The sequence below is a fragment of the Mauremys mutica genome, chromosome 8, assembly GCF_020497125.1.
Source record: "Mauremys mutica isolate MM-2020 ecotype Southern chromosome 8, ASM2049712v1, whole genome shotgun sequence".
NCBI lineage: Eukaryota > Metazoa > Chordata > Testudines > Geoemydidae > Mauremys > Mauremys mutica.
The window spans coordinates 12511324-12523909 of NC_059079.1; the positions used below are offsets into that span (position 1 = coordinate 12511324).

At 47.7% G+C, this 12586-nt stretch overlaps 1 protein-coding gene across 1 annotated transcript in view; it reads left to right on the forward strand.

Moving 5' to 3' along the window:
- Nucleotides 1–162: 162 nt before the first annotated feature.
- ACOT11 (acyl-CoA thioesterase 11) overlaps nt 163–12586 on the forward strand; it is a 120043-nt gene continuing 107619 nt past the window's right edge. Inside the window, exons 1-2 of the mRNA XM_045027612.1 lie at nt 163–297; nt 9675–9798. Of these exons, the coding sequence (XP_044883547.1) occupies nt 245–297; nt 9675–9798 (177 nt within the window). The 5' untranslated portion in view covers nt 163–244. The remainder of the gene's footprint in view (nt 298–9674; nt 9799–12586) is intronic.

Here is a 12586-nt window from a genome sequence, read left to right on the forward strand (position 1 = left end):
TCTATCCAATTTTCTTACCCCACTTGTCTACATCAGTGTCAGCTGCTGAGAGGCTGGTGAGTCAGACTTTTCTATTGTGTCCTACACCTGCTTTCCTTCTAGCCCTTCTCTCCCTTAAAGGGATATCTAGCCTTGCAATTAACTATCCCCTCAATGAGCATCATGGAAAAATCCTCAGACAGCTGAGTCATTATTGCTCCTGCTCCCACAGTGCAATACAGCCTCAGTGCATAAAGTGATCAAAATGGTGGGTGCAGCGGATGAGGGATTTCTGACAGGGCTGCTGAAAAGGAGCTGGTAAGTGTGTGTTTGGCTTAGATCTAGAAACACCTTGTACAAGAGTGACATAAAAACACACAGTCCTTTGTTTGACTAGGGGAGCCTTCCCAGGGGACAGACCCACTCCAGTGTGTGGTGCCCTTTGTTGCTAGCACATGGGTTCTCCTGATTTCTAATGGGCAACAGTAGTGAGGCCTGGGGTGGGGTGGGGTGGGATGGGATGGGTGTGGGGGAATTCACTAGCTTGTGGAAAGGTCAGAGCAAACAGGCAGTGAGACCTAAAGGTCTGTGGCTGCACAGTGGGCCGGCCGTATCCCGAACAGTGATAGGAAAGGGGAAGTGGCCAACTCCCACTTGAATTGTGCTCTCAGGTTTTAGCTCCCTCCTACCACCGTCAAGGGAAAGATACCCTTGCTTGCCCTATCACTGCCCCCACAGCCTGCCCATTTATGTGCACGCACTGCTGGGGCTGGCCTCGCTGAGCTCAGCCCCTCAGCTCAGGACTGTTCTTGTTCCTGTTTTGCAGAAAGGGAGGCTCCTTTACTTGCCTGAGGTCAAACAGGAAGCCTGTGGTGGAACTAGAGTTAGAATCTAGGTCTCCTAATTCTCAGTCCTATGCCTCAGCCCAAGTACATCTTTCCTCCCCCGACATTGATCTTTATCTGAAGCTGTCCTGAAAGTTCATAAGTACAGTTAATTTCCTTGAGCTGGCTCTAGTCTTGATTTGACTCCACCACTGATCTCTCCCCTCCCTGCCCCAAACTCCCTTGTAAAATCCTCCCAGAATTGTTAGGCCTGTCTTCCTTACTGTTGGTCTGAGCTTCAGTTCCATGTATCTTTGCACTTCTTGGCTTTGTCCAGGGCAGACCGCATCAAAACATCACGTGTGTGTGCTCCTCAGATTTCCAGCCTGATTTCTAGATCAAAGGATCTTTTGATTCTCGACTTTGGAGGTTTGCCCATCACTAGTCTTAGTCTATTCTTTGCTCCCTACTTCAGGAGTCTGAGCTCAAAGGGCCCTGGTACCTTGCCTAGTTTGGTAACTCTAAACTCCTGTCTAGGCTGGGAGTATGCACATGCTGGCTGAACTGATTTAAATGTGGCTGTGGCATGCAAATTTCTAAAACAATCTCCCTACTCTATGCAGGCCAAGATGTTTTTGTTTTGTAAGGGTGTTAGAAAGCCAGGCTGTGTAAGCTGAACTACAGAACAATGTGCTAGTGGATCTAAAATGGAATTGCAACAACTTAATGTCCTACATGGAACTTACTGGACTGCTACAAACTTGGCCTATAGCACAGGCAGTGCGCTGGGGTCATGGGAATTGTGGACTCATTACTTGGTAGTGTCCTAATATTTTGCTCTGAGGTTAGATGTTGCAACAGTACAACAGGTACCAGCTGACCTAGAACTATGGCTGGGATCCTCCAATAGGCTTCACGTGGGCAGATCCCTGCAATCATGGAGAGCCTCATATGGGGGATGGGAACTCAGATTTGCTCTATGGCTTTTTTTGCAGTATGTGGGGGGCTTACAAAATTTCTTCTGAAAAAAGGACTGTAGCTGCTCTGGGTGCTGTCAAGAGACTGATCCTGAGAAGTTGGCAAAACTGTGTTTTTCCCACTCTCAAAAGGTGGTGGTGGTTGTTGTTGTTTATATGGTAAAAAAAAATGCTCAATAGATTCCTCAATGATGTCACAATTCTTAAGAGGCTCGTGGTCTGGGAAGAACTTCTGTCTTATCTAAGAATCCTGTGGCACCTTATAGACTAACAGACGTTTTGCAGCATGAGCTTTCGTGGGTGAATACCCACTTCTTCGGATGCAAGAAGTATTCACCCACGAAAGCTCATGCTGCAAAACGTCTGTTAGTCTATAAGGTGCCACAGGATTCTTTGCTGCTTCTACAGAACCAGACTAACATGGCTACCCCTCTGATACTTGTCTTATCTAAAGAGCCATGCAGATGTGCTAATGAGGGCTACTTAAGGTGCTAAGGGGCAGGGGCATAGCATCCAGGACTCTGGGGGGGGGGGGGTCTGCTTGTCTGTAGTTCATGTTGTCCCTATGTTTAGTATAATTGTTTTATAATCAATAGTCATTTATTAAAATCAAGCCATGCCACTGATTACCTGAGATACAAAACCTGACAGGAACAGACAAATATTGGCACCCATCCCCATAGGATCTGGGCATTTCCTAAGTTAATTAGATGGGCATAGGCTTTAATTAGAGGCAATCCTTGCCGAGCTAGCGCTCTAACAGCTGTACTTAAAGACCTGGCAGTTTCCATCCCCAGTCAGTGTGGAGGGAGTCTAACTTTCTTATTCATTTTGTGAGGTGATCCTGTCATGTCTCTTCCTTCCCTTCCAATGTCTGTCTCAGGAGCTGGTCCCCTTAACTCCCTGACTGCTTGTTTACATTATTCTGCAGCCTGCTTCTCCTCTGCTGCTAAACTGTCCTGAGGAGGGTTCAGCTGAGGCCCTGTCCAATGGCCCCACAGATCTTTTGCAGCTTTAGTGGAAAGACTTTTTGCTCTGGTTCTTGCTTCTCCTTAACTGAATTCTCAGTTGTGACTTTCCTTCAGTGGGTCTCTTATTGAACTCTGCAAATATTTACCACCTTTTCTTCTTCCTTGGCACCTGGTATTTCCTTCCTCTTCTGTTCATCTGTAGGATTGCCTGGTGTCAGTTCTCTACCCACCTCCTTCTAAGGGGGTGATAGGTTGGAAGAAGCCAGGTCACCTGGAGACAAACTGGGTTTGGCCTGGGTTCCTTGCAGAACAGGAGTGCAGTGGGTTGTGGGAGGAACACACTTCATATTGTCAGAAGTTACTTTAACCCTTTCGCTGCTGATTCTTGCTATGTGTAGTGGCTGTTGCTGAGGTGTCAACGCTGTCACGTCATAGCAGACTTAGCCAGCCTGTGGGTTAGCAATGGAGCGGGACGTGTTCATGTCCAGTACCGCTGGAACATCAGGTGGGACGAATGCTACAGTTAATAATCAGGGTGATGATGGAAAGAAAAGAGAGCTTCCCCCCTTCCCCGTGGAAAGTTAAGCCCTCACGCTCTGTGAGGGATACAGCAGGAGAAAAGTGTGGACTGCACTGAGGCAATATTGCACAGGAGCAGCATCAGGGTGAGCTTGGTAAAACCTCCCTTATTTCCCACTGGTGAGTTTTGGTGACTGGGGGGGGGGGGGGAGGAGAAGAGAATCAGCTATCAGTCTCTGCAGCATCCCAGCCTTTGTTTTAAAAATGTTTCTAGCCCTTCCGGTTGTGAAGAAATTTTGCCAAAATGAACCCATGCAAAGCTGCGTTACTGAGTCTGCAGACAGAGCTCCAGGGCCTCTGCTGCTGATCCTGCTTTTCCACAGCACAGAGGGGAAACTGGCACTTCTGCATCTGCTATGCACAGCCAGGTGGCCAGCAGTGAAGCTGAAAAGATTGTGTCCATTTTGCTATGTTGCTGCTGGGGGAACTCTCTGAACAGCAGCAAAATCAGGGAGCGGAACTATCTGCAGGGTGGAAGACTGACAAGTGGGCTGGGAAAAGGGCTGAGTAATGGAGCTGTGTCTCTCACCCTCTAAAAGCAGCGGTGGGGATGCGGAAGGAGAGCAAGAAGGGCTTGGGGGCATCACATGAACTGGACCACTACTAGCTAGAGACTGATCCAAAAGATGGAGCACAGGGACTGTGCCCTGAAGGGGAGCCCAGGAAATGGGAGAGGCAGCTGGGCTTGTCACCAGGGAGTTCCCACTGGAATTCATTGGTGGGATTTGCTCACTGATCTTTCATCTCAGCTAATCATTAATGGGGGGGAAAAAGGTCTTTCCTGTTCCCTACAGGGGTGTGTGCGCCGTGTGGGCTGTGGAGTGTCATGGAAAAGCACCATAGTAAATTATGCCTTTTTAATAGGCTTTTGGGCCATCTTACAGAACTTGTCAGAGAACTCCATAGCATGCTTCAGTCACCCTACAGAAAGGCGAGCATTTTCCATCAAATTCTGTAGCTTTTAAGAGTCATTTCTATCAGGCTCTCTGTTCCATCCCTGCTAAATTCTATCGGCCTTTTCCATGCGGGGGGTGGGGGGGAGGAAGAGGTGATGATGTTAGGCTTTACCTAACTCTGTAGAATCAGGTGGCTCCAAGAAAGCAGCCAAAGGCCTGGGGTCTTATCCAAATGAGACCTCTGCATCTTCGCTTGTTACTGGGAGCCTTCAACTAATGCTCAGAAATCTAGATCCCCTCCTACCTAAACAGGGCCAGACTGACCCATCACTGGGCCCTAGGCAAACATTCACTTCTGGGCTCCTCCCTTTTAATGTGAATAGCAACAAATCGCTGATACAGACGTTTCAGCCAATATTTCTGAATTGTAAAAATCTTTCTAATGCCACCCTTTGCTGCTTGCCGCCTTCTTGCTCTGTTCCTTCTTTACATGCTTTGGTGCCCCCCGGCATTGTTTGCTATAGTAGTCACAATGACAGGAAATGCAGCAGTAAAAGTGAGGAGGAGCAAAGAGGTAAGGAAAGAAAGGTAAAGATGGGGTGGGGGGTGCTGGGATGTTCCCCTCCATTAAATGCTAGCAAATTCCCATCTCTGCCGGATCACTTAATGCTGCTGGAGAAGGAAGTGGTTCCTTTACCCACTTCCTTCCTCATGCCTGGGCTCTGTTGGGACTAGGAAATGAGTCTCAGCTGTGGGGGGAAGACACCCTTTGGCCACTCATCCACAGGTGTGGGTGAACTGAAACAACTTCACTTGAGTAAGTGGCGTTGTGACTCTGTGCGCCGGGTCACAGCACCCCTCACTCGGATTCAGTCTAGCTGCTCCACCGTTGTGATGGAGCTATAGTGGGGCTGCTGCTGTTGCTGTTGTATGACACGTTCTGTATGATCTATTGCTGGCTGAAAAACAAAAGAATGTGAGATTAAAAAGGGCCCAGGGAATGCTGTCTCTTGGTAAAGAATTGCATAGTGGTTATGTACTAACCACTCAGATTTACTAAAGCTTTCGCATAAGGTTTCTGGAACAATAGCTCAGGTACAAGTGTGTCCCCTCTTTATCTCCTCCCATCTCTTCTCCCCTCCCCCAAAATCAATTCAGTAATGGTTGCACTTATGCGAAAAATGTTTTTGACTGTGGTATCCTTGCTGAACTGTTACCAGCCATCGCTGCAGTAAGATGGCTGTCCCATAACATTTAGCCTCTGAACTTAGCTCCTGTAGTATCTACACTGGTTTCATTTCAGTTTGTGCGCAGTGTCTCCTTAGAGCTTGTACTTGTGTTGAGATCAGTACCTTGCAAGTAATGCAACTTAGAGGTATTTCTCTCGTACTCCTCACATAGTATTTCCACCTCGTACACATGCATGAATGAACTCTCCTAGCACCTATGTGATGTAGAATCCCTCCTTTTAACTGCCAATGTTTATCTGTGGCTTGTTGGTTTCCTTTTTCCCTTTTATTTTGTATTGTGTGCTAGTCCTCTGCTGAATCTGCCTGGTGTTGGGGTCCTGTTATGACGTCGCAGAATACCTTTTGTCTGCCGGTTGTACGAAATGCTGGGCTTGCCAGACTCTCATTTTCCAAGGACCTAGGAAAAGTACATTGGTTTAAGCGGCTTAATTTTTTCCCCCTGCTTCTTTAATTGAAACAGTAGTTCTTTGTCACAGCAGTCAAATCAGCTGTGATTTATTGGTATACAGGAAGCTAACCCAGCAGGGGACTGAGGGTGTCTCTGCTTTAGTGAGATCATCTAAATGATGGGGAGGGGAGAGAGAAGCACCGTGAGGAGCTGCAAGTGCTATTCTGGGGAACAGAGCAGAACTAGATTGCTTTAGAGATAAGGCGGTTGCATGGGGAACTCCTGAAACTGTGTTCCCCACTGACCATGCGGCTGGCATAACAAATGTATTATTGTATAGTATCTTCCATGTAATGCCACTGGACTGGTGGCTGTGAAGCAATGCTTGAAGCAATATATATATATATATATATATATATATATATATATAGATACCTATTTTTTTTTAATTGCCTGGGGAGTCCCCGGTCCCATGCACCCATTTTGAATGCAACTTTCTCTTAAAAAAAAATTGGTTTCCGTTTGGACATGCAGCTTTAATGGGAAGGGTGCACTGTTTTGAAGCACACAACAGTGTGCTAATAGAGTAAATTGGAAAGGTTGGATTGCCTCCAGAAGTGGGCTGAAGCACAAAGTTGGGATCCAGCTCTAAATGTTCCATGGATCCGAGTGTGTTCGGATCTGGGGGGGTTTGTGTAGGTCAGTTTCTAAGTAATCCAAGCTGAGCTCATCCTGCAAAATGTGCTGGGACTGTTCATGTGAAGCTGCAACTTGGTGTGAATGTTTGCTTGGTTTATTTATAGACTCGCTACAGGCTGTCAGTGTTTGCCTGGAATGCCCCACTCTGTTAGCACATGGTGTTCCAGATGGGAAAGGGTTAAAGGGGTTCTGCTAACCCACTGAGCCCTGGTCAACACCACAAACTTCCCAAGTCACTTGGAGTATAAAAAATCCACACCCTGTGAGCGACGCCTAACCCCTGGTCCTGGTGTAGCCAGCGCTCTATCGATGGGAGGGCTTCTCCATGGACATAACTCCTGCCTCTTGGGGAGGTGGATTAACTACAGCAGTGCAACTCCATCCATGCATTTTAAGTGTGGACCTGCCTGAAATCTCTGCTGGGGGGGGGGGGGGGATTTAGGGTATGGGCTGTGTCCCAATAGAGGAACCTCAACAGCCAAACCCACAGAGGAGATTTGATGTTGTTGCTCACTTGTTAGTTAATAAAGCCAAACTCAGGAAGGGGATGATTTTTCGGCTTCACGTGTTGTGTGGACTCTGCTTTTAGAGCAGGTGGGGGATGCCAACTGCTGAGAAGACATTTCTATACTGCCTGTCGCAGTGGTGTCTGAGCGCCTCACAGATCCAGAGCTATTTGCACCCCTTTTCTGTCTCTGTTCTGCAGGTGTTCTAGTCACTACGTTTACTGGCAGGAGTGTCTGTGCGGAGCAAATGCAACGTGCATAACTCCGGAGACCTGCACTGTAAACCTGACCTAAGTGTCCTGCTTAGCCAAACAGGTCGTATGATACATTTCTGCTTCCGATGTCCAATCAAACAGTTTAGAGGTTGACTATCCAATAGCTCCAAGCTGCCAATGATGCACCAAACAAGAATTAGTCACAGAAACTACGTTGCAAATAATTCTGACTAGTGAATACATTTTGAGAAAATCTTGCTCTGTTCCTGAAAACTTGCTCCCAGAAAGAGGTGAAGTGAATTAAGTTGTTAATTTCTAATTCATTTGGCGCAAGTTAAAAATATTCTTAGAAACTTTAGGCAATTCGGCGAGCCACACTTGGAGTTGTTCTGACTTCTTAAAACCAGGATAATGATCAGATTGTTTGTTATATGCCGCAGTCTCATCAGCAAACTTCTCTGTAAAGTTTTAAAAAGCTTTTGGTGGGGGAACAATCTTGGTGCACTCACCCTCATTTTAACATTTGACTGTTACTAAGCAAAATAATCCTGTCAGTTTTTGAATGTTTGGTTTTTCATAAAGACCCACACAAAAAAAATCAGGAGGAGGGGAAGGGAGGCCTAATGCTAAATTCCTACATTTTTTTTCACTTTCCTGTATTTGGATAACTAATGAAGCGGGTAGATTTTTCAAGAATCCTGAGCACATACCAGCTTCCATTTACCTCAGTGGGGATTTATGGCAATAGCCTATAGCTGTTTCCCTAAGGATTTTCTTCTGACTTGACTAGTCTATATTTCTTTAAAACAGCATTTTCAAAACTAACACCCAAGATTGTTTTCCCAACAGAAAGAGGGAAGATGGCAGGGGAAGGGAAGTGAATATGAACCAAGTAGTAACATAGTTAACAGTGCTGCTAAAGGTAGCCATCAAACTGTCCACTGTAAGTAAAATTGTGACTTGCCCAGGATCACTGAGTGACTGACCCAGTGAAGGAATCCAGATCTCAGTCCTCTCTTTCTCTCCATGCTCCAAATCGTCCCCAGAGCGTTTTCAGACCTTGACACAAACTTGCTATTTGGGCACCACAGGAAACTTTGGTGTGAGTTTGTGGCTGAGAAGGATTTCAGTAGCATGAAGAAGTACTACCGGGTTATCCAGGTCATAACTCACACCCCAAAGGTCATGAATGCTGACCATGTCTCTTGACCAGTGTGCTCTACAGGGCTGGCACAGAAGCCCTGGTTTGGAGTCGGTAGCTCTTCTGGGTGAAAACTCAAATGATCAGTGCTCCTGTTTGTGAATGGTGAATGTACATGGCACTTTGAGAGGCATCTAGACTTCCACATGCTTCTCTGGTTCCACACCTCTTGAAACTGCCAGGTTAGTTGTTCCTGTGGCATCCCCAGCCTTTCTCTAAGCATCTAGCCACTAATGCTTCTGGCTTGAACCAGGAAGGGCAGAAACTCAGGGAAACAAAAACTTAACCTCTGTCCAGTGTTAACCAATTTCTTATATGCTCCACCCCAGTTTGAGGTTTGAGGAAGGTTCAGAGTCAGATCCCATTTAATTTGCCCAGGTTCACTTAAACCTTGTCTGAAAGAGAATCTGGTATTCCTCAGCCCGAGAATGGAAGCCACTGGGGAACCCTTGGTGTCTTGCTTGACTTGGCTCTGTGACCGATCTTCCCTGGCCAGGGACCCTTTGCTGGTATCACTTTCTAGTGAATCATACTTAGACAAGCTGCTTGCTAGGGAGGTGTTATGCCTCCCTGACTGACTTAGTACTCTGCAAACCAGCTTGCAAACACCTGCAAGTATCCCTTGGCTTGCAAGCTCCTCCTTTGTTGGGGGAGAGGTTGGGGTGAGCTCTAAGCTGAGGACCAGGTTCCCACTGCACTTTCTAACGATGCAATATTCCTCTCATAGAGCAGAGACGTGAACGTTCTGCTAGACTGGATGGGCCTTAGCTTTGAATGAGATGTGGTGATGTGTGGCGTTGATACAGCACCTCTCATTGGGAAGGGTTCCAAAGCTCTCGGCAAGCTGTGCATCTACCACCCCGGAATGGCTTCTCCTGCCGTTGGCATGGAATGGAAGTGGCTGGAGTGTAACAATCAGAATTAAAATGTGGCCAGAAGGACACTGAGGTGAAATGCCCTATTTCCTAGAAGTGCCATGGATCTTTAATGACAATCACTCATCAGGATGTCCCTTCATCTCATTTGAAGGAAGGCGGCATGCATGCAGTAAACTCTTAGGTGCAGGAAATCTCTCTTAATGTGTCTTTATGGTGCTGATCACAATGGGCCTCCAACCTCAGCTGGTACTGTTGTATAAATAATACAAATTATGCCTGATATGCTAATTCCAGGCAACCTTTGTCTGCAGGTTATCCAGCTGCAAACATCTGAGCACGATGTCGCAGAAGAAGACAACCAGCAGGAAATACGGGTGGTGGTGGAGTGCAGGGGGAACAAAACTCCTGAGAGTCCACCTGAGAGCCAGCATGCAGGTAAGGCAGAAAGATGTGTCCTAATGGCCTTCCACAATGACACAGGGCCTCTCCTCCAAGGATCTTGATGTGCTGTAAGTCTCGTCATCCCCGGGTGAGGTGGATGGTATTGGGAGTGTGTTGAAGGTGCTGAGTTTGGATGGGCCCAGAGGTGCCCAGCCTGTTATAGCTACTTGTCTTACAGTAACACCTAGAGGCTCGAGCCCAAACTCAGAACCCTATTGTGCTAGGGGTACCGATACATGGTAAGAGATGGTCCTTTTCCTGCAGCACTTGCCAGTTAATTAGAGCAGACAAAAGGTGGAAGAAAGGAAGGAGTATCACCACTTCACAGATGGGGAACAGAGGCGTCCAGGCTAACCCAGGAAGCCTGTGCCTAAGTCAGGACTGAGCCCAGATCTCCTGGTGGCTAAGGCACTGGAGCAGGGCTCTGATTACACTTCTTCTCGAGGCCATGCTGGGTTGTGACACAGGTGGGAGAAATGTGATTCCCACCTCCCCTGCTATAGCAGAGGCTATTCTCCTCCCTTCATAGAAAGCACCGATTTGGGCTGTCCCCTAGCCAGAAAGCAGCTCTCCTGCCTCTTCCAGGGGGGAGCTCATTCCTTTTGGACTCCCATTCCAGTCTGCCTGGCAGTGGTTCCAAAGGGACAGCAATGCTGATGTTGGAACAAGTGGTATGTTGGCTTGGCTTGCTCTGGGAGGCTCGGAACAGGATGTGCCAGAGTTTGTTCCCTAGTTGCTGAATGGGTGGGGCAGGTGCACAGTGGTGGGCTTTCAAGGTGGAATCACAAAGGGACTGGCTTGAGGGGGGCTTGTTGCTCTTTGAGTAGTGCAGGCTTTCTGAGGAGGGGCTATTTTTTTTTTTTTGAGAGCACGAATCAGGTTAGATTTGCCCCAGGTGAGTCACAGCACCTAGGAGTCTCCTGATTACTGTATCAGTAAAACCTGGTGTGTCACCCTCAGATAACATCCTTGCTGGCAGCACTGCCTTTCTGAGCCCTTGGAAGCTGCATTAACTGGCTTCCACAAGAGGCCAAAAAAAATTAAATAATTAAATGGTGCAATCCTGTGACTTCAAACAGCTTCTAAGGAAAGTGTGTTCTGATCTTCCCTTCTGAGCAAGTTCCAAGCTGAGAACTATGGGGGAGGGATTGACATGTGGAATCCACTTACGGTGACCAGATATCCCAATTTTATAGGGACAGTCCTGATTTTTGGGTCTTATATCGGTTCCTATTACCCCACTCCCCACCATCACTACCACCTCCTCCTGTCGTGATTTTTCACATTTGCTGTCTGGTCACCCTAAATCCACTGTATCTAGAAGCAGAAGTTTTGTCTGTATATTACAATTCCACCTAGCAATAACTGAGATCAGAGCCCTGGTGGGCCAGGTGCTGTACTAACGCCTCGTATGGCTGTCGAGTTTCCAGTCTAAGGGTGTGCCCACGCTGCAGTCAGGGTGTCTGAATGTAGCACATGTAATCTGGATTGCTAACAAGAGCTGTGAAGCCAGGCTGGCCACCTGAGTACGTAGCCAAGGGCACAGGCAGGGTTGTACTTGGACAGCTGTCAGGGGCACACTGCTATTTTCAGCAGGCTGGCTTGGGTAGGCCTATATGTGCTGGAGTCAGGTGTGTCTGTGTACCTGAAATAGGTATATCTCCATCTCTCTCTCTCCCCTAGAACTGGAAGGGACCTTGAAAGGTCATTGAGTCCAATCCCCAGCCTTCACAGCAGGATCAAGTACTGGCAGATTTCTTGCCCAGATCCCTAAGTGGCCCCCTCAAGGATTGAACTCTCAACCCTGGGTTTAGCAGACCAGTGCTCAAACCACTGAGCTCTCCATTTTCCCCCCCACCAAACAGGCCAGACCAATGGTGGGAGAGGAAGCGGGTGCAGCGAGGGGAAGTGACTGGCCCAAGGTGACACAGCAGGTCAGAGGAGTTCCCATGCAGCGTCCTGTCCGCTAGCCTGGGCTGCCTCTCTAACCCTGCGCCAGGCTCTCTGGGACTAAAACAAGATTTATGCTGTCGATTAAAAGGTTCGGGAGCTCTTCACCTCTGGGTAACTAATCCAGACCTGGTCCAGCGTCAGTGTCGTCCATTTACTACAGCGTGTGTGTAAAATAAGCTGCTGGGATCCCAGCTCGAGTCGATGAGGTGTGTCTAGTGTTTACACCTGACTCAGTTTCCCTAGACAGAGCCTGAATAGGTTATGGCTGCTGAACTACTGGCTCTCCCCTTTGCAAGAGAGGGGGGGGGGGCAGCTCACTGAAGCTGGCACTGCTGCTGTCCGTGTTGTACTCTGGAGAGAGGACTTGGCTTTCCAGGGCTCTCACTGCTCAGAGCACTAACTTTTGTTCTGATCTATAAAAACCACATCATTTTCCTTACAGTAAATATGAGGGTGGCAGCCCCTCAGCTGCTGTGAATTGTCACAGCTCCACTGCGGCTCTGCCCCTAGAGGTCTGGATAGGTCCTGTAGGTAACCTACTCCCAGGGGAGGCATATAGTTGTGAATAAGCGGTTGGCGTTATTTTGGAAGAGAACAGTCATGGCTAATTGGGACACGGGGATGCTGTACGGTTGACCCAAACCATACGCTTATTTCTCAGCTGCACAATTTCCAGCACTCTGGCCAAGGCATCAATTCCCCCGTGCATTGCACTAGTGAATAAATGAGGGGAAACCTCCCTTAAAGCAATATTTTCCCTGAACGAAAGTCCCAAACTACAAAATAAGAGCACAGCAGCTGGGGAATGCCACAGCAGGCTTCTATCTCC